This window comes from Phragmites australis, chromosome 13 (genome assembly GCF_958298935.1).
Source record: "Phragmites australis chromosome 13, lpPhrAust1.1, whole genome shotgun sequence".
Taxonomy (NCBI): domain Eukaryota; kingdom Viridiplantae; phylum Streptophyta; class Magnoliopsida; order Poales; family Poaceae; genus Phragmites; species Phragmites australis.
The window spans coordinates 1,405,072-1,427,347 of NC_084933.1; the positions used below are offsets into that span (position 1 = coordinate 1,405,072).

At 45.0% G+C, this 22,276-nt stretch overlaps 1 protein-coding gene across 1 annotated transcript; it reads left to right on the forward strand.

The window, feature by feature from the left end:
* The first annotated feature begins 12,410 nt into the window (after positions 1–12,410).
* On the forward strand, positions 12,411–14,294 carry LOC133888352 (uncharacterized). Its single transcript, XM_062328557.1, has one exon. It carries the CDS (start codon positions 12,411–12,413, stop codon positions 14,292–14,294), a length of 1,884 nt encoding a protein of 627 aa, XP_062184541.1.
* Positions 14,295–22,276: the final 7,982 nt, after the last annotated feature.

The window sequence follows — 22,276 nt, forward strand, 5'->3', positions numbered from 1 at the left end:
CACTTCATACCAAGTGGAGTAGACACAGCGGAAAAAGGGTAAATCTTCTGGCTACGGTAATTTGCTGGAGATGAGGTCCACCACTCCAAATGGTAGAGCCACCCAATCAAGATTCCCCTCTATGAGGGAGAAGAACAAAAGTTTCTCAAACAAAAGTAGCCAATGCTAAAAAGCTTTGGAGAAGAAATCAAAAAGCAAGAGTCTGGTGAAAGCAGAAAAGATGAGGCGATAGAGTTTCTCCTCGAGGGAATAAGTAGGAATTATCCCTGGGTAAAATTCAAAAAACAAATCCGCTTCGGAACATGTTTCTGTGGTGCCTCGATTAGCGTGAAAGGTGGAGTGATGATATCGTGTGAATCTCTGCACACATTAATGCGCCTATACCCATCGGTTCAAATTTTGAAAGGTTTTTTTAATTCTACTTGGAATTAGGTGTCAACTAATTGAGCTTTTAGTCCTTTCTTAAGCTTCAGTTGCGGTTAACAGCAGGGTGCTCGACCCAATTGTGTTCCACTCGATACTCAGAATTGGATCCGTTCTTACTCGATTCTCTCGACTGCAAGCCTGAACCACCTTACTCGATCAGGTTTAGACTTGGCGGTATTCAAGTGGGTAATTGCAAAAACACTTCCTCCCAAGTAGAGTTAGGGGGCTACTATCGAATATCTAACTATGGGGTATATATCCATAAAGAGTATACCATATACGGATAGGGTATGTCGTGTGCATACTTAACTACTCCGGATATTACATAACTGAATCTGCGGTACTTGATACTCCCGGAGATCTAGTAGGCGCATACTAGGAAGGTCTCAATTGGTTACCCAACTCGAGAACAACTAGTGTCCCAGCCGGATTTATCTGATCTTTCTTGGTGGACAAGATAAAGGACTCCCTATCGACTACGGCGAGATAGGAGGCGGTACAAGACCCCTGTATAAGGCGGGGATCCATACCCCTGAAGCGGGACTCTTTTTTTCGGAGGAGCACAACTCATCTGCAACTCGACGCAAATATTAGGGCCACAGGAGATACTAGATGACTTCCTCATTAGTCTAGTTTAGATCCCATCTACTCCTTGGAATAGATCTAGACACATTACTTGTACTCGAGTGAATACAGGTACATCATCGACCACACATGACGTAGGGTATTACTCCAATCGGGGGCCCAAACCTATATACATCACGTGTGCCTCGTCTCTTGTTCGATTCCTGAATCATGAAGACAACCCTGTTATTCTTACGAATATATTGTTAGGGAAAAACCCTCGACAAAACTGGCACCTTGTCGGCCTCGCTAAAGGCCTATGGGTTCAAGAGCTTCTAAAAGTGTTATGGTTCCTCCACACCACAGTCACAGGCCCCACTAGGTTTACCCCCTTCCGTCTTCTATTCGGCGACTAGGCAGACTCCAACATAAATCAAGGGGCGCTCACTCCAAGTTCAGCTACCAGAGCCACCAAAGAAAGAGAAACTCTCCCTCAACCTCGTAAAGGGCACGAGGCTCCATGCTGTCTAGAAACTTGATTGCTACATCGTCGAAACCAAGGCTTGGTACAATCCCAAGGTTATGCCGTAAACCTGCGCACCCAAAAACCTAGTCCTTCGGCTAGCATTAGCTCTAGGAACATTTCAGAACAAATGGGAGGGCTCTTACCTCAACTCACTCGACTTTGTCTGCCATTGGCCTCAGTCGTGTCAAGCATTGCCCCTCCACCACCTCAAAGGTGACCGGAGTGTGCTATAGGGAACCCAATCAATGCAAGGTACACCCTACATGCGACTACTCGGTGCTAGCATTAGCCGGGCTAGCTATTGATATTTAATGAATTTGGTGTATGCTGAAGTTAGCTTACCTAGATGTTGATATTCTCTACTACAAATGGCTACACAGTGCTAAAAGTAATCTCATACCTCGAGTTACATCTCTGCTCATGTCACACCCGGTTTTAACAGCCAAAACCAGATACGGCTTATGTGTGCCCAAGATGTTCAACACACATAAGGACGTCACAGGTGAAGTAACAAAAGCAATACTTTTATTAAATAACATTAAACTCTTACAACAGTTGACATATATTGTCTTCTATGAAGATATCTGCAGCGGAACAGAAGCACTGGTGCCCAACAACACTGCAGACAACCGACCAGGAGACACATGCCTAGAACATCACAACCTTGTCTTGATAGTCTTCAACATCTTCACTCACTGAGCAGCAACATACATGTCGCATGGTATAGGGAAAATAGCAAGTGTGAGCACATAGGGTACTCAGCAAGTGGGGGAAAGTAATGATATGCAGGCTTATATCAATAATAGGCTAACACATGGTATAGTTGCGTAAATCCGAGTAATGAAAACATATTTGGACTCAAAAGCATTAAGCAATTATTAAGTGAATGTAACCCATACAGTCTAACACCTAGCATACAAGGCTCCCCACCTTGCACACCATAACTATCTAGTACTCCCTGTACTATATCCAAACCACAACCATCTAGTACTCCCTGTACCAGAACCATAACCACAACCATCTAGTACTCCCTGTACCAGAACCATAACCACAACCAAAACCACAACCACAACCAGAACCCATAACCACAACTCACTAATCATGTGAGGATCCAAGTCTCTCATATCCGTGAGCACGGTTGTTATAACAGTTTTACACTCTACAAAGGTTGACCAGCTTTCCCCACGAGTCAGTGAATTCCATGTTGCCGTGTTCGCGAAACACTTAACACACGCCAGTGGTGTGTCACCAAGAATCACTGTATGACACTTTCCACTAACCAGAGACTAATCCAATATGTGTCTGCCCACTAGGTTTCACCGCCAGGCTTTACGCAAGCAAAGCTCCTACCCAGAAGCCCCCTTTTGTGCTGACCCAACACACACTGGACAGACTCTAATCAATATGTCACGCCTTACCCATATCAGCATCGTGGTTGGTACGTTACTTCTTGAGTTGTCGCTCCACGAACCGGTCCTTACTTAGGTTACTTGAGAAAATACTAAACAAACATCATAACCATGACAACCATCAAAACTACTTTGCTCAAGGCCTAGGATTCCATGTTGTTAGACCATTAACAAATTAACCATCAATGTTGTATATGTTCATTAGTCAAGATCATGACACTTCTTAACATCCCAAAAGCATGGCTAAGCAATCTACCCACAAAGGACATCTAACCATAAACCATCTAGGTTCCAAGGGATGATAGGGGAAAATCTAGGGAAAAACCCTAACATAGGTGACTACCCATCATCTTGACACTGCATGCAATTTTGTAAAACAAAACATTTAAAAACATAGGTTCAATATGATCAAGGACACTTGCCTTTTTCCCAATGCTGCTCAGTGTTGTCGAAATCTTGGTCTTGAAGTCCTTCGAACTGCTCCGGAACGTTATCGACTAATCGCGAGTACTACCGACAAACAACACAAAGGAAAACACTAAGAACAACATACCAAACATCATTAAAATACTTTAAAAACACTATGGTTGGATAGGGATGATTTTAGAAACATTTAGACGCAAGAATTGTCTAAATCGGAGTTAAGATGAAAAGAGAACAGCTTTTGAGAGATGGATTAGGCTGAAAAGGAAAGACTAATTTACTGGAGTTATCTTCCTATAGGAAAAGAGTTTATTGTGCAATCATTGCGCTAGGCTTGACAACGTCATTGCGCAAGATTCAAGAAGTTTAGGGCAGACTAGACTTCGCTGACTAAACTAAGAAGAATGATGTGGTGCTGACTTGACATGCTTTGCAAGTACCATCTTGGATTAAAGAAAGAATACGCTGAGATCTAGTATTGGTCACCTAAGATGGATCAAAAAGGCTGAAGGTTATACTTCTAGGTTAAGGATACTACTGGTGACTCTATATAGCGGTGTTGGTTTGAGTTTCGTCGGAGATGACGATCGGGCACATGGCCACAGACATCAATGTCGGCTTCAGTGGTGTTTCAGTGAAACAAGGGGAGCATGGCGTAGAATGTGGAAAGACTAACTCAGTGGTATGGTTGGTTTTGGAAGGGGTCATCCGAGGTAGCGGCAAAACAACGATGACTGCTTCTAGGTTTGGTGGTGACCGCGAACAAATGCAGGAACGAAGACGCTCACATTCCAGGAGATTGGCTATGAAATTTGAGAAACCATTTGAACAAAGATGTTCATATAACCCAGGAACATAATGCTATCACATAGTCTTGGGTAGATCATCAACTGAGAGGAAGAACGATCAACAAAGATGAGACGGGTGATGGCTGCGACATGCTGTAGTTGGCAATGGCGTCCTGGTCGTGTCGCTACACAAATGGGGATGGGCTCCTAGGGTCACGTAGAAGACTCCATGGGACACGCCATGATGCAGTTGGTGCATCCATACAACTTTTGGATTGACGGGGGATGCGAATGCAAATCCAGTGCGCACGCAAAACACGTCCAAAAACCGGACAGCGGGTATTCCGATCTTGATTGCGGTAGTTTGGCTGCTCTACTAGCTGACCTGGTTGGTGAGGGTGTGAGGAACATCATGAGACATGCACCGATGAAAGGGCTTGGTGATTTGACCTCTGGTCGGTCAGGAACGTCGATGCCAATCAGCTACAGCGCGGCTGTCTCGCGGCTGTCCGCGACGGTGACAACCATGGCGGCGTAGATCGGTCTTTGGCCGGGGCTAGGGCTTAGCTAGAGACTTAGTATGATGCTAAAACAGTAGTAAGGGAGGAGAAAAAGGGGTCCTCACCTTGCTTTGATGGTGGAAGAAGGAGGATTTGCGGAGAAGACGATGTAGCGCATCACGGACGGCGGTGGCTCCGGCGAACGGCGGCGCTCCGGCGACGCATGGACAGGGCAGCAGCGACGTATAGGGCTTGGGGGCATGGAATAGAGGTAGGAGAGGGCGTGCAACTCATATATATAGGGCTAGGGGCGGCTTGTTGAGGTGGAGTGCAAACCAAACACGAATCGGATTCGAGTTCGAGTCGGTTACGATTCCTTTTTCGCAGCTCTGTATTCCGAGGATGATATCTCCATCGTCCGGACTCCAAATTGGAAATTTCTTGATTTTAAATGTAGTACTCGAAAAGATCTACAACTTTTGTAGTCATTGGAACTTCTGAGTGATTGGCTTTAAACAAGGATTTGGATAAGATTTGAATTGACCTGGAGAAAGATCAGGTATGATCAAGGATTGAGTAGATGATGAATTCAAAGACTTTGAATTCCAACCATTAAGATCCTTAACTTATTCACTACTGAGTTTTGTAAAAACCTTTTTCAAAATCTTTTTCACTCAAAACACCAAAGAGAAAGAAAAGAAAAAGAACTCTAATGCATTTACCTGGCTCCTAGCAAAACTCAGCATGCAATACATAGAAAATAATAACCTATATTGATTGATTGATAAAGAAAATAGGTTTTAAATCTATTCTACTGGTGAAGCTATTCAATACTCTTGAAAAATTTAAAAAATTTGAGAAATCTAAAAATCAGGGTGTTACAGCTTAGTAGTGTGATATGTCACACAGCAAGCGAAAGCCCACAAGATGGCACCAATAAGCCCATCATTGTGGCACCCTTAGCCACCTTGAAGGCCACAGGACTTGGTCACATTGAGGTACAAACCCTCTATCACCTTGAAGGCCACATGCCTTGGTCGCATCAAGGTATAAACCCTTCACCACCTCAAAGGCCACATGCCTCGGTCACGTGGTGGTATAAACCCTCAGGGTACAAACCCTCCGCCACCTCGAAGGCCATAGACCTCAGTTGCGTTGAGATATAGACCCTCTGCCACCTTGAAGGCCGCAAACCTCAGTCGCATCGAGGTACAAAACCTCCACCACATCCAAGGCCATAGGCATCGGTCGTGTCGAGTCCTAACACTCCTCCACCTCGAAGGCCACATGCCTCGGTCACGTCAAGGTGCAGATCCTCTGCCACCTCAAAGGCCATAGGCCTTGATTGCATCGAGGAACAAACATTCCACCACCTCAAAGGCCGCAGGCCTCAGTCGCATCGAGGTGCAGACCCTCTACCACCTAGAAGGCCACAGGACTCTGTCGCATTGAGGTACAAACCCTCCACCACCTTTAAGGCCACTGGCCTCAGTTAGCCCATTCCCTCTGCTCGCTCATGACCGGAAGACACGAGGGGTTTAGGGGATGACATGCCGCATGATACAGGAGGCATGTAAGATGCAAGGCTAAGCTAGCCATTAATAGCTCGCCACCTTTAGTTCTTGAAAGTGGCTTGGCTGATCTTGCACATCTACAGGATTTTGCTAACCCTTTAAAAATGGATTACCTTTGTTGCTCTTGCGATTAGCTTCTTCCATCCGAGCCCAAAAGCTCCTGGGGTCAACCTTAGATAGGGTGTCCATCATGCCACCCATTGGTTCGTGCATACACTTCACCTCCGGAGAGCCAACTTTCCCCATCCTAATGGTTTGGAAAGACATTTTCCTCGGTTAACCCGGAATTCCTAGTTAGAAGAGGGTACTTCTTAGGTGGCTCATGAGCTACTCGGAGAAGGCTCAGTACCCCGATTAGATGACCTAAGAGCTACCAGGACCCCAGGAGAATTGGCACATTATCCTATCAAACGCGTTGTCATTACCTTGTGTCATCATGTACTTGCCACCCTCCGCCACGTCGAAGGCCATAGGCTTCAGCCACATCGAGGTATAGACCCTCCACCACCTCGAGACCACAGGCCTCGGTCGCATCGAGGTACAAACACTTTACCACCTTGAAGGCCGCTAGCCTCTGTCGTGTTAAGTCCGAACACTCCGCCACCTCAAAGGTCACATGCCTCGGTCACGTCGACTCCAAACCATCCGCCACCTCGAAGGCCACATGCCTTCGTTGTGGTGAGTCCTAACCCTCCACAACCCTGAAGGCCATAGGGCTTTGTCATGTCGAGGTATAGGGCTCTGTCACGTCGAGGTATAAACCCTCCGCCACCCCGAAGGCCATAGGCCTCGATCGTGTTGAGGTACAAACCTGCACCTAAGACATCTAAAGCCCTGTTTATTTATGCTTTTGGATAGCTTCTACAGGGTTGGCTTCTGTAGAAGCTAAAAGTTGAAACAAACAGGGTTCTAAAAAGCTAGCTTTTGAAAAAAGCTAGCTACTAATGAAATGAACTAAAAGCTGAGAAGTTGGCTAAGAGGTGCTTCTCTGGCTTTTGGTGTGCTGAGAAGCTAGAAATTTCTTATAAAAGCCAATAGCCAAAAGTCAAAAGCTAGAAGCTAGCTTTCAGCAAAAGCCCAAAAGCCATAGCTGAAATAAACAGGCCCTAAGAGTCCCTATAATCACACGCTCCGGGCGCTGACGCCCGCAACTTGCAAAGAGGCTAGGAAAGTGGAAGATTCCATAGCATCGGTACAAGCAAAATTAAAAGGCAAGAGGGGAAGCGGAGTCGACAAATAGCAATCTTATTTTTTTATATAAGGAGTACAGAAACTATACTCAGCTATGTGCCTTACAATCAATTCAGTCCTAACAAGCATGCTTGGCCGCCGCATCTTCCCGAAGTGTGGCGAGATGCAGAGGATAGACACTACTCACCGGAGCCACTAACCTCGCGTTATAGTGACACACGGATCGAGGACATGGGTACCCCCAACCCTTAGACCTCCTGCAAAAGATAGAGTCTCCCCGAGCCCGGGGAGATGAGGGTTCCACCTGGAAAGGGTAGGAGTCGAAGGTCGTGAAATCAAACTTCCCCGACGACGACAACTCCTCTGCATCCTACGTCTTGATCTGGGCCATAACATCCTCAAGGATGTCTGATGGCACTGTTCTATCTGGGTTCTATGGGAGAACAAAGCACTGAGAGTCACGCAGGCCAGCGGCCTCAAAAACCCCTCACCACTCATCTAACCCTATGGAACCTAGGCCAACCTCCGATGTCCAAGTGAAGGAGTCCTCCAGCTCCACCTTAACCAAGATGTTGGCGGCTACCTCCAGGTCTACGCGTCCTTGGGAATTGCAAGGTAAGACAAAGTGCTCCCGCCACAGTGAAGGTGGCGCAGAACTAGGCGATCGAGACACGTTGGGCCCTTCACTAGAAGCGATAGCCCCTAGCACTTGGGAAGTTCCCTCTTGCTGCGGGTCACCAAACCTGTATGCATAAATCTTGCTCAAGAGTTAGCCATGTGGCACGTACATTCCAGCACAACACACAGATAAAAGTATAAAAGCATGAAGGTGACGTAGCTCCACAAAATTTGGCGAGCATAGTCAAGATACATGAAGTAGGAGAAATGAGTAACAGGCTAGGTCTCCAACCCCCTACAGGAAAAGAAGAGAAAGAAAAAATAAAGCCTACTCAAGACTACACCTCTGAAGGCTGGTCCTGCGGAGCGTTGCCCGCACGCGGAGGCTATTCTCGTGGAGTGATGTCTAGACAAGGAGGCAACCCAGGTGGGCATCAGAAGAGGCATCCAAGTGCGGAGCCTAAACTCCCACAGAGGAGTTCAAGTGGGAAGCCCCTCTAGCACTCGACTTCACACAATCTGCTATAAAACGCACCATTGCAGGGCGACTGTGCTTCGCCCATACTCCCCAGCAGAAGCCGTCCAAGGCTGCATGGATCTCTGCAGGAGATGCCTCAGGCCAGATATCCTCGAACGAGAAGCTCAAGGCCAGCTACTCCAGTGCTTCGAATTGGCAGAGCCCCACTCAGTGCAGCAGTGCCAGATAGAGCACCGAGGCCACGAGGACACTAGAGCTAGTCTAGGCCTCTGTAGTGTTGGCCGACACCCCTACTGCAGACCAGAGGCAATGGAGCGTTGGGGCTAGGAACTCCAGGCCGAAGGGCAATGGTAGGCCCAACGCACTCTCAATGGCACAGGCTACCTCCATCGCGTGTTCGCCCAGCCCTTAGCGCTCCACGTGTAGTGTATCTCTGCTCCTTGTGCCTCCCTCCACTCTTGTTGAGCCATGACCACTGCGATTCAAACATCTGGGCTTCACTTTCCTCAGCCACACGTCCCGCGGTGGCCTTGTTGATGGACTCCCCTGCAACCCGGCAGGCGTTAGTAGCCTCTCAGGCTGTAGGCTCCACACACTCCTGGCGCGTTGCCTCTTCCTGCAGATGATCCTCCGCAAACTCCGCTTGCTTCATGGCCTCCTCTAGAGAGAGTTGGAGCCCCACCGCTTCCTCCCGAACAATGTCTTGGGACACCGTGAGGTCCTGGCATTGCGAGCAGCCTAGCACCTTCATTATGAGCAGTTGCTCGTAATGAAGACTGAGGTTGGAGCTAGGTGCTAGAGAAGGAGAGATAAGACAGCAGGCCAAAGGTTGGAGCTAGAAAAGCCTCCCTCCAGAACATACCTACCAGGACGCCACTTCTAGACGCGCTGCTACTACTCCAGGGGCCCCAAAGCCAGAGATAGTTCAATCTTCCTGCTCCTAAGGAGAGACGAGGCTGAGGCAAAGGTGATCAAAACCTTCGGATGGAGAGAGAATTCGTCCGGAGTCAGGGCTTCAAAGCTCAAGCCTCTCTCTAGGACTACAGAGTCGGCCACCATGGAGGGTCCAGCCCACCCCCTTCACCAGCCATGAGAGACAGGTCATGGTCTGGCGCGATGCCTCGAGGCAGCGAAGCCGTTGTCTCCAGAGCGGCTATTGCGGGCACCTTCGAAGGAGTCATCAGCTTCTCCAGGGGTGCCAAGACCTCGGGAGCGGAGGCCGAGGTCTGGTGCATTTCAGCGGCCCCTGAATACCAAAAGAAAAACATTGAAGTCAGGATTCTCGGGCATCGGCACAGTGGCATAAAAAAAAGAGGGGCAAACAATGCCTTACCCGTGCCACTGGTCACCGCGGTAACGGGACCTGTGACATCCTCGTCGTCGAAGGGGTCCACCGGCCGCCATCGTCCTGCCATGAAGTGACCGGCATTAAATGCTGGTCTAATCGATGGCCAGTCTGACACACTGGACTGGGCCAGCACCGCAATCGGTGACCGACCAAGCATGGCAGCCACTTGCTGCCACTGTTACTGCCATGGTTAGATGATATCATCAGACTAAGCTGAAGAATTATTTGGGCCTGAGCAATGTTTAATAGACTAGCTCTAGGTCCCGGTTGTATAGTGATAATTTATATTTCTACTCCTGTAGGGGTATGCTTGTATACTCACACTCCAAAAGGTAAATATAAATACTGACCATGGGCACACGGTGCTAGAGCAGATTTTTTTTGTCACTCTAGACATTATTTTTCTTTTCACTTCTTCTCTAAATTTGAGTCACTCTAGCAAGTTGACTCTCACCGTACTTTGTTCGTGGAAAACATGTTTTCTTTTACCAACGAGGCAGAATACAGATAATAGCATCTTAATCGATAAGAAGAGCATGTACAAATCATATCAGATATAAGGTGGTAGTGCGAGAAGTGCAAACATAGCATATATGTAGACACAGATATATTTTTCTCTAGGATAAGAAAGAATCAAAACATATGAACAAAGAAAACAGCAACAATGCTCACGAAACACTGTTTTAAGTCTAGATGCGTCTAAACGGCACCTGAACCAACTATGTGAAGCAGAGACTCCAAAACTTATGGGTCTACAGAGAGACAACAAAGGGCATATGCTTTGGAGTGATTGTCTCTAAACGATCAATGCGGAGGATTTTGAAGGTATTATGAAAGGCAAACCAGTGTGCATGCCCGAATAGAATAATCGTTGATGAAGTTTGAGATCGCTTCGTGAGTGGGATTGGAATTAAGGCTTTGGTACAGGACAGCAAGGTAAAGAAAAAGCAGGATTCAAAATAAGACACTATGTACTGGATTAAAGAAAAGGTAAAAAGAAAGCAAACGAAATGAAAAGCAATAGACATGCACCAAAGGGCCTCATGATCGACCACCCTAGGTCTTCATGTCACCACCCTCGGCTTCGTCACACTGTATCCTTTCCAGGACCAGCCGAGCCCTCTCTTCTACCTCCTCTCGATCAGGAACGCTAGCTTCACAGTCGCCGACAATCTGGCTGTAATAGGTCAGGTTAGTTTGCCACATGATTAATGCTCCACGCGCCACAATCAGATACCCGCATTGGATCGAGGCTGAAAAACCTATCCATTCACGAGCGCTACTCTCTCTCTCTCTCTCAGTCATAACCAGACTTGCATATATACTCTACAGAGGTGGTGCCGCTTGACAAACCCATTTGTTCATTCATCAAGAATTATTCGTTCATCAAAAGGTTTCAGTTGTTCCTTATTGCAGTAGTTTCCCTTACATTCAAACATCCACGTTGCCATTTAAATACCTGCTTGGTGTATATTTTCTGCATATATTTGTTTTGTGGAGTTTTTCTAACAAAAAATTATAGATTAGGCAGCAATAAGTGTAGATATGATTCAAGTGCCTTGAATCTAAAGAATTTTAATGTTGTTAGTGGCATGATTAAACAAGGATAAAAAAGAATAGTATCAATGTTTTCTGTATATATAGTTTCTTCAAAGTACGTATATATAGTTTCTTCAAAGTACGTATCTATTTACTATCGAGAAATTCATTTGATTTTGCTATTTTTCAGTGTCAACTAAAATTTTACTTCCTATATCTCTATCACCTAAAATTCCACCATACATACGTAGGCTAATTCAAATTACGGGTCAGGTTGCATGCCATTTTAGGAACATTTACTTATTTAGGCTAGAATTCTTTTTCTGTGGGTTCACCCAGATTCAGTTTATTTTTCGTCTTTGTGTTTTCCTAGGGCTCACCTAAAAACATTTCCCTGAGCGAGTGCACACCAAAGCACAGAGCACTTGCTCAAAACTAGCAGATATTCTTGTGAACTTGCAGATATTCATAGTCACGCAATTAATGTCATTTAATTAGTTATGCCATTGCTGCAACTTTGCCATTTGCTAAAACTATAAAAGTGGTCCGTGCAATTGCGCGGCTAGCATTCATTAATTGTTAGCAGTCCAAATTGCTTCATATATAGAAAATTTCCAGGAAATGAATATAACAAGATGATATTGTTTTTTCTAGAATACTTCAAGACAGTATAGTTTTTTTTAAACTATGAATTTATTTCATAAATTCGTAATTTTACCTTCCACGATAAGCCTTTTTTGTTACACCAACCTCTTGATTAAATTTTGTGTGTAATGACTAATGAGTTATTTCCAAGGCGACAGAGATTTTTGCTTTACCGCACCATTGCTCTTCTCTGCTATTCCTGCCATACTGCTTGATAGAAATCATCTACCTCGACTTTATAATCTTTTTTTCTCGTCTCTGGCTTTCACACAGATGCCATAATATCTATTCGTGGTTTCATAAGAAAAAAAAATCCACCTATCCCTTCTAATGGGTGGAATGTTAATGTACGCAGGTATGTATTTCAGGGAACTATGGACTATGGAGTACGGATTGTTGGTGGCGCTGCTGAACGAATGGGCGGTACAAATTCTGGTCCTTTTCAGCTTCGGACTGCAAGTTTTCCTGCTCTTGTTCGCTTGGATCCGTCGCCACAACGTTTCTCCGGTGCCAAGATTGCTACTGTGGATGGCTTACCAGCTGGCTGACTCCACCGCGCTCTTCACCCTTGGCCACCTCTCCATTAGCAGCAGGCTGCAAAACCACCATCTGGTCGCGTTCTGGGCGCCGTTCCTCCTGGTGCATCTCGGTGGCCAGGACACCATCACGGCCTACTCTTCCGAAGACAACGGGATCTGGCTGCGCCACCTGCAGACTCTCATCGTGCAGGTCTTGGGAGCTGCCTATGTTCTCTATAAGTATATACCAGGCAGCGAGACCTTGGTCATTGTGGCCGCCGTCCTGATTTTCGTCGTGGGTATTCTCAAGTATGGAGAGAGGATATGGGCGCTCAAGTGCGCCAGCATGGACAGCATCTGGAGCTCTCTCGACAAGTCAGATGCCAGCATCCGTGATGAGGAAAACGATAAGCTTCTCCGCGAGTTGCTGGAGAGAAGAGACTGCTTGGATGCCGAGGAAGTTCTGATGGCAGCTCACGGCCTTCTGGATGTTTGCAAGGGGTTATTCATCGGCTTGAGGAGGGTGCAGCGTGGGTGCATGCATGAAGTCATGGAGTCTTTCAAATTGTGTGGCTATCTTGACAAGTTGATGGAGATGGAGCTGTCCCTGATGTACGACATCATGTACACCAAGGCGGCCGTGATCCACACCTGGTATGGATGCTGCATCCGCGTCATTGCGCCGGTTGCCACATTGGCTGCGTTCCTGCTGTTTCAGATCAGCAGCAAAGAAGGGCACAACAGACATGATGTCACCATCTCCTACATCTTGCTGGTTGGGGCCGTGGTCTTGGAGATGGCATCCCTGGTCAGGGCGATCGGGTCGACTTGGACACGGGCCTGGCTGTACGACAAGAAATGGCATCGGCTCCACGATCAACTTGTGGCTCTCCGCCAGCTTTTCAGGGCATCAAAACATAGGAAATGGTCCGGCTCCGTTGGGCAGTACAACTTGTTACTGTCCTGCGCCCGTGACAAAGGAGAGCCCGCAGGCAAAACGATGGCAAGGTTACCCGGTCTGGGGCTTATCGGTGACTGGTGGAGCAAACTGCGCCACTCGCAGTCGCAGTCCGTCAGGGTTTCTGGCTCTACCAAGGAGTTGGTGCTGAGAGAGTTGCTACGGATTGTAGGACAGAGTAAGGAAATTGGTTCATTCCCGGGTCTGCTCACGCTACAACATTTCAATCTTGACGATCTCATCAGCTGGAGCATCCAGGACATTGGTTTTGAGGACAGCATCATTGCTTGGCACGTCGCCAGTGAGATCTGCCTGTTCAAGGATCGCAGCAATAAAGAGAAGCTGCTAGAGGCGATCAAGGTGCTATCTAACTACATGATGTTCCTCCTTGTTGAACGCCCCTACATGCTGCCCGGCCCTGTGCGCCGCAGCCGTTACCTTCAGGTCCGCGATGATTTGTGCGGAATGATGCGAGGTACAACGGGAGCTGATCATACAGCACCGGAGAAGAGAGTTGAGTGGGCGCTGCGTACGGGGTTACGTGTTCTTGTGAACTCCTTTGATGCTCCCGCTGATTACGACACTGGAGTAAGACTGGCCGATGTGCTCTACCACCAACCCCGCAAGCTGGAAGTCATCTTTGGTGTGTGGGTCGAGATGCTTTGCTACGTTGCCGACCACTGCAGCAGAGAATCTCATGCCAGGCAGCTCAGTAGCGGCGGCGAGCTCGTCACCATCGTGTGGCTTATGGCAAGGCACGCCAACCTGTCCTACTCTTCAACGGCTTAGACTCTACTATCTAGTACGTCTGCTGTATGAAATCTGTATTTGTTGCTGAAAGAAAATGCCTTTCACAAACAAGTACGGTGAGAGCCTTAAAAAGAGGAGACTTAAGTTTGAGGAAGAAGTATAGAGGAAGGAATACCAAATATGTTGTTGATATTGATAAAAAAGATCTGTCCCTTGGCCAGGGTCTGTACTTATAGTGCCGTCAAGTTGCAAGTATATAAGTTTGTCTTTACAGACATAGAGATATAAGCCATCAATATACCACATGGACCTAGAGCCGGTTGAATCACATAATGAGAAATCAAGTTAAAATGTGTTATGGTTTACTTGTGATGAGTGATTGACATTGTCATTTATTTGGTTTGATGATCTTCGGTTTTACATGAGCTTTGATGTGATTTGAATCGATTTAGGATTTTATTTGAGCATATTAATTATAGATTAATTGGAATTGGAGTTAGAGATATATGTTTGCTTGTCTTATGGTGTGTAGATGATGGATGCAACTTGACGATCGATGGTGGGATGATCGGGACCAAGCGGAGTGCTTGGTGCGAGACAATCAAGGAGGCCAGACGAAGTCAAGCGTGATCCTAGTTGAACACGTGGAGGTCAAGAAAAGCATTGAAGGCAGATGGAGATGGTGTGTTGACAAAGTCAAGCGAAGGGGATGCCGATGCAAGTGACAAGACGGCCCGAGGGATTGGGAGTGGGAAAGACTTGCCGGCGGTCAGGATCGCATGATGGAGAAGGCCATCGACATTGAAGCGCTTGTTTAAGGTGTAAGCAAGGTGTTGAGTCACCCTTTGAGAAGCGTGTAGGCGGTTTCGTGGTATGGCCTCAAAACTGTGAGAGGAATGGAGGAGTACGTGGCACCATCGCGAAGCTCACGTCGAGGTGAAGTTAAGTCAGGAAGGTGCCGTGGCCGTCCGATGAATGGAGAAGAAAATGGACCAAAATATACTCGGTGGTAGGTAGTAGTGTACTATAAGAGAGGGGTATTTTGGGAAAAGTTTGAAAACTTAGCGATCAAGTTTCCTAGGCCTATAAATAGAGAGGTAGGGTTATGGGAGAGTTTGAACCAGCCACTTGAGCCCCCTTTGTGCCACCCATTTGAGAGCTTAGAGTTAGAGTTTTAGAGGAGACAAGGATGAGTACTTAGGCTATATAATATGTGAGAGTTTTGAGAAATTAATCTTTATAATCCGTCTAAAATAGAGCTGACCTCTTTGAGTAATGAAGTTTGTGTTTTTGCATATGCTTGAATTGCCTTTCTTCTAGTTTCCCTCTATTGGTTCCGTTGCAAGTTTGCAAAGGTTTCGGTTTCTGGTTTTGATTTCATTTTGGTTTTTGGGCTAAAATTTCAGCACCTTGTGAGTTCATTCTTCTTATTGCTAGAGGCATAAAATTCACATACACACTCTTATGTGATGGGGTCTTGAATTCCCTTACCTCTAGATAATCAACTTAGAGAGTTTCGTTGCTCGGTGTTCCTCTTTTCTTGTTTCTTTCCAAGTTGTGATTTTTTGAGTGCTAAGACACATGGATTGATCTTAAATGGAACCTATGGTTCATATACCATCCGTGGAGTCGTGTTGCCTCAATTTTTCTCTTGTGAAAACTTCTCTCTAGTTTTGCTTCCGCTTGAGTTTTGAGGTGTGTTGGGTGATCCAAATGGAGAAGGCCATCGATTTTGCAAAAGCATTGTTGAGGCACCTATTCACCCCCTCTAGTCGCTAATCTCGTTCCTACACATAGTCTGGGTCTAGGTAGAATACTTTTACCCCTACTTAGAAGATATTATCTACTATGGCAAATACAATGGTGCAAGTAGTCCTAAGGGTGATGTATTAGGCCGGCCACCTACTACAGCACTGCACTGTCCAGGGTATTAGGTTGCCCACCACTTGTGTCGAGATGTTAGTATTGACTCCACTTGCATGGGTATTAAATACCGGTCATTTTCTTGCAGGCGGAGGATGTCTGGCGGGCCCCGTCTAGCTGATCTTTTGCCAAGACCTGACAGCTCACCCTCTGGGCTGCGGGGAGGCTGCCTTGTCCTTCGGAGGAAAGGGGCTCTGGAGAGCCCACCCAGGCTTCGGATGATAGCCTTTGGAGATCCGTAACCACAAGCATAGGCTGGTGGGGCCAAGGGTGTCGGGGGTCCTTAATGACGACCCCCAACAGTAGCCCCTCGCAAGGGTGGCCAGCGGAGCGGGCGACCCCGTGATTTTTGGAGCAGGGCCTCTTGCGATGCCTATCACCGCGGCTGACGGCCTATGGTCCTTCATCTTGCTTGAGTTGTTTTGGAAAGTTCAGACTAATCGATTTGAACTGACCATCTGGTAACACATGTGAGGGGGCATTCAATGCGACCTGGGATTAAGGGCATGGTCATGCCTTATCGAGCAGTAGTGGAACATGTGGTGCCTCGTCGTTGGAGGGTCGTGGGGGGGGGGGTTTCGCTCCCCCATGACCATTTATGCGCCCATGGCTCCCTCGGATAGACACATGGTGAATTCATTCCTTATTGTTCATAATTTCTTCATAGAGAATAAAATACATCTAAGTTTTGTGTTATTTTGTTGCTTAGGAACATGGGAGAAGCACTACAACCTTACCCGGATGTCACTCCCACATGGTGAATTCGTTCCTTATTATTCATATTTTCTTCATAGAGAATAAAATACAACTAAGTTTTGTGTTATTTTGTTGCTTAGGAATATGGGAGAAGCACCACAACCTTACCCGGATGTCACCCCTCAAAGGCTAAGTCTTCTCGGACTCAAGGCTAAGCTGTAGTCGTGGTCATGGTCTTGGTCGAAGATGTGGTTGTTGTCAAGTCCCAGGACAGCACGTCAGTAAAATAGGCATAACTCTCACATACGGAGTCCAATTGAAGCATTCTTAGATTTGATGGAAAGCTTATGACGAGAACTTTTCAATGGATATGATATCACCCTTAGATTACTTATATATTAATTAGAGTCATTAAAATAAGGTGCTGCATTATCGTTGTGGGCCTTGTTAGGTCTTGTAATCATGTTGCGCGGGGTCGGAGTTTAGGTTGTGCACGCCTCTTTCCATCATTGCACAACCCTAGGTCAACCTCCTCACATCACCCTTATATATATATATATAGTAGCCGTCGTAGTTTAGGCTTTGGTTTTCCTTAGATTATCCTATTCTTTACAGTTTCACCACTTGTTCAGTTTGTGGAACCCCAACTCAAGTGCTTCATTGGTAATTAGCAATATTCAGATTGCATCTATCTGTTCTTGTTTGTGTTCTCGATTCGCTTACAGGAAAAGCCTTCTTAGCAGGGTCAACCGCGCCTTAGTACGATTGATAACCACGGAGTAGTGGTGTAGTGGTTGCGAGGATTCTCGATCTATTTTGGTCAGAGCCTTTCAATCATCAACGTTGAAACTCCACTAATCAACTTATCATATTACCTTCGAAAGATCAGAAAAACGCACATCAAGTGGTATCAGAGACTTAGTAGCGCGTTAGGTATTCTTAGTTATCCCTTTTGTTTCATCGAGTTCCATTACCTAAAGTCCAGAAAATTATCCCATAAAAGATTTATGCTTTAGTTCTTCCTCTGTCCAAACCACTTTGCGCCTTTCGCAATTTTGTTTTCAGTTTTCACGTTGCTGAGTTTGAGTCCATCGTCGGTGTCTTTGTTGCTGGTCGAGTCATTGTGTTCTAGTCTCTAGTGTCGAGTCTTTGCTAATTTAGTCATCAAGTTACTCAGTTTGCCCTAGTCTGCTATAGCCGAGTTTGTGTCCCTGCTCGAGGTCCAACCAATCACTCCGACCACCCACTCGGGGTCACGACCAGTCACTCCGACCACCCACTTGGGGTCTGACCAGTCACTCCGACCACCATTCGAGTCCGACCACCTAGTCGGATCCGCCCACCTTCTTGGATGGGACCACCTAGTTGGAAACGTCCACCTTCTCAGATTCGACCACCATAGCCGAAATAGAGGTTGCCAAAGATCAGAGAGATAGAGAGAGAGACACGTATCTTTATACCCCTGTTCTCCAGAAAAAGTTTGTGACCCACGTACCTCACTAGTCTTAGAAAAGGCAGAAGAAGAGTTTTGAGTTTGTGTCACATTTGCAAAAAAGAAGTAGCAAAGAGTGCAAAAAAAGAGAGAGAATTAAAAAAAATAGACAATCAGTTTGCATTACGAATTTTGTTCCATTGTGCTTGTCTGCTATAGTTTTCGTCTTGCTTGAGCTAGTTCTAGGAACGTGTTCGGGCCAGCAACTATGAAGAATACTGTGGACTTTTACTCAGATTTACTAATCTGATTTTAATTATTGCTATTCCTTGCTACTAAATATTACCTATCCAAGATACACCTTCTCTCGATCATAACAGTTTCTTCCCTTGCAACTACCTCACTCACACCCGATAAAGTATCACGAACCAGCCACCGGTTGTGCCAACTGTGATGATTGATAAGAACACTTGCAAGAGCGTGGTAAGCCGCTTGAGAGTGTGTGACTCCACCTCCACCACCTAGTAGTCGATAGAGATAATTTATCTTTCGTTGTTTTCTATATTCGACTAACCATGGTAGGAAAAGCATCAGATGCACTGGAGTGTGTTTTGAGGGAAGAACTCACAATGGTGTTGAATGATCATCGACAAGCTATCAATGACGACATCGATAAGAAGCTTGCGGAGAAAACACTACATTGCAACAAATTAATGATAGTATTTCCATGCTCAATACACACTTTGATAGAGTGGTTAATCAGCCACCAAACCATGGACGTGTGAATCCTCATGGCGCAGCCCAAGAGCAAGAGGAGTCTGTCACAGATGATGAAATCTTAAGGCAAGAACAAGACGCTTTGATGCGCAACAACAGAACTGATTAAATTTCAACTGTCATGGTATGAGAGGTAATAATTTTCAGCAATACGTGTTAATGATGATCCATTTGCTAAGGTTAAGTTTACCATACCATCTTTTGTGGGTGCTTATGATGCTAAAAAGTATTTAGATTGGGAGATGACGGTTGAACAGAAGTTTAATGCTCATTTAGTTCCTGAAGTGCATAGAGTTAGGCAAGCCACTAGTGAATTTAAATAATTTGCAATTATCTGGTTGAATAGAGTATGCATCGATGGATTAGCGCCTATTACATGGAATGCTTTAAAGGTTCCTATACGTAACAAATTTATTTCATCCTCTTTTAAACATGACATGCATAATAAATTGTAGCACTTAAACCAAAGCAATAGATCTGTAGAAGAATATTATCAGAAGAACAAGGACATCAAAACCATTGTTGTGAACAGGAGGAAAGAAGTGCTTGATATTTGTTCAAAGCTAAGGACGGGTTTGCTTCAAGGGGGAGAGAATGATATGACCATCAAGTCATATTTTACTTCTGTTTGCCCATCTGAAAATCAATAAGGTTGTGTTATGCTTGCTATTAAATCTGACCTTGCTGGAATAGTTGATAAAGAGCTACCATGCTATACTCTGAAATGCAAAGATTCCTCAGTTCCAATTGAGGATATATCTAGCTCTTTATCTCCTGCTGTTGCTAACCTTTTGTAGAATAAGAAAATCAACCAAGTAATTGATGAAGAGAAGAAATAGTTGCTTGAGAGCCACACCACCACTGCTACATCTCCTCCCACGGAAGGAGTGCATCTTTCGGAGGAGCAACCCCTTGCTGCACCTCTACTTGTGCCTAACATTTTGCAGGAAAATGCGAACAAACAAGAAAAGGAACATGAGAAGAAAAATAAGGAGAATGAGGAGCGTCTACTGCACCAAGCATGTTACAACAAGGTACAAATGTCAATGCACCTATATCAACTGAAAAAGAGAACAAAGGTAATAAAAAAGATGCTACACTCACATAAGGGGAGGATTATTTTGATGTGATAAAATTGTCCGCTACTCATGCTATTGTAGAGCAACCATTAGTGGACCATATTGCTGATTTACCTTTGTCACATGATGATTTGCTTGTTATTCCTTGTGATAAAGAAGAGTTGTGTGATATTGTTTCATTTATATCACAACCACAACTTGTGGATGAACGTGTTAATTCTGTTTTACAAATCAATATTTGTTCTAAAATTGAACATGTTCAATGCATTGCTAATGAGCAAGAAGAGCTGAAATTGCTATCTTCTTTAAACACTTTAGGTTATATTGAATTTGATGTTCTTTGTGATCTGAATACCTTAGAGGATAATTTAAAACTTAATTCTAATTTGTCATGCTTGTCACAAAATACTTTCCATGTTATCAGCAAATACAATGATAAATTAGAATATATGGTGCATCGAGTTTATATTTGTTTAAATCTGAAACTTCCTACTATTGTTTCACAAAATTATCATTTAGAGGATTGCAGTAGCACTATTAATGTCATGTCAAGTTCTTCTAGTTCTATTTGCAATCAACAGAATAGTTCTCAAGACAGGAAGTGTTGTTTGATGCTACCATACACCATTAGTTGTCACACCCAGTTTTAACGGACAAAACCAGATGCGGCTTATGTGTGCCCAAGATGTTCAACACATATAAGGACATCATAGATGAAGTAACAAAAGTAATACTTTTATTAAATGAACATTAAACTATTACATCAATTGACATATATTGTCTTCTATGAAGATGTCTACAGCGGAACAGAAGCACTGGTGCCCAACCATACCACAGGCAACCAACCGGGAGACACGCGCCTAGAACGTCACAACCTTGTCTTGATAGTCTTCAACATCTTCACTCATTGAGCAGTAGCACGTATGTTGCATGGTATAGAGAAAATAGCAAGTGTGAGCACATGACGCGCTCAGTAAGTGTGGGAAAGATAATGATATACAGGCTTATATCAAGAATAGGCTAACACAATGTATATTTGCGTAAATGCGAGTAATAAAAACATATTTGGACTTAAAAGTATTAAACAATTATTAAGTAAATGTAACTCATACAGTGCAACACCTAGCATACAAGGCTCCGCACCTTGCAAACTATAACCGTCTAGTACTCCTTGTACTATAACCAAAACTAGAACCAAACTCATAACCACAACCCATAATCAATACCCACTAATCATGTGAGGATCCAAGTCTCTCATAACCATGAGCACGGCTATTATAACAGTTTTTACACTCTGTAGAGGTTGTCCAGCTTTCCCCATGAGTTGTGATTTCGATGTTACCGTGTTAGCTAGACACTTAACACAAGCCAGTGGTACATCACCTAGAAAATCACTTCAAATCCGTTACAAAGTTCCATCCAATATGTGCATGCCCTCTAGGTTTCACCACTGTCAAAGTGGCATTCACACCACTCAGAAGCCCCCTTTTGCGCCTTGTAGCTCCAGAAAGATTTCACTCTTCCCTTCCACTACACATCTCATACCACTAACCACATGGTTCTAGCCTTTGCCGTCCCCACACATCCACTCTTCCGTTTGGCACAAAAAAACTGGAATCCACTAATTAATAGGCCAGGCCTGTCCCATACCAGGTCTCGTGGTTGGTACAATATTTCTTGGGTTGTCGCTCCACGAACCGGTCCTTACTTAGGTTACTTGAGCAAACACTAAATAAACAACATAACCATGACCACTATCAAAATCACTTTGCTCAAGGCCTAAGGTTCCATGTTGCTAAACCATTAACAAATTAACCACCAATATTGCATGAGTTCATTAATCGAGTATATGACACTTCTTAACATCCCAAAAGCATGGCTAAGCAATCTACCCACAAAAAATATCTAACCATAAACCATCTAGGTTCCAAGGGATGATAAAGGAAAATCTAGGAAAAACCCTAACATAGGTGACTACCCATCATATTGACACTACATGCAATTTTGTAAAACAAAATATTTAAAAACATAGGTTCAAGATGATCAAGGACACTTGCCTTTTACCCAATGCTACTCAGTGTTGTCGAAATCTTGGTCTTGAAGTCCCTCGAACT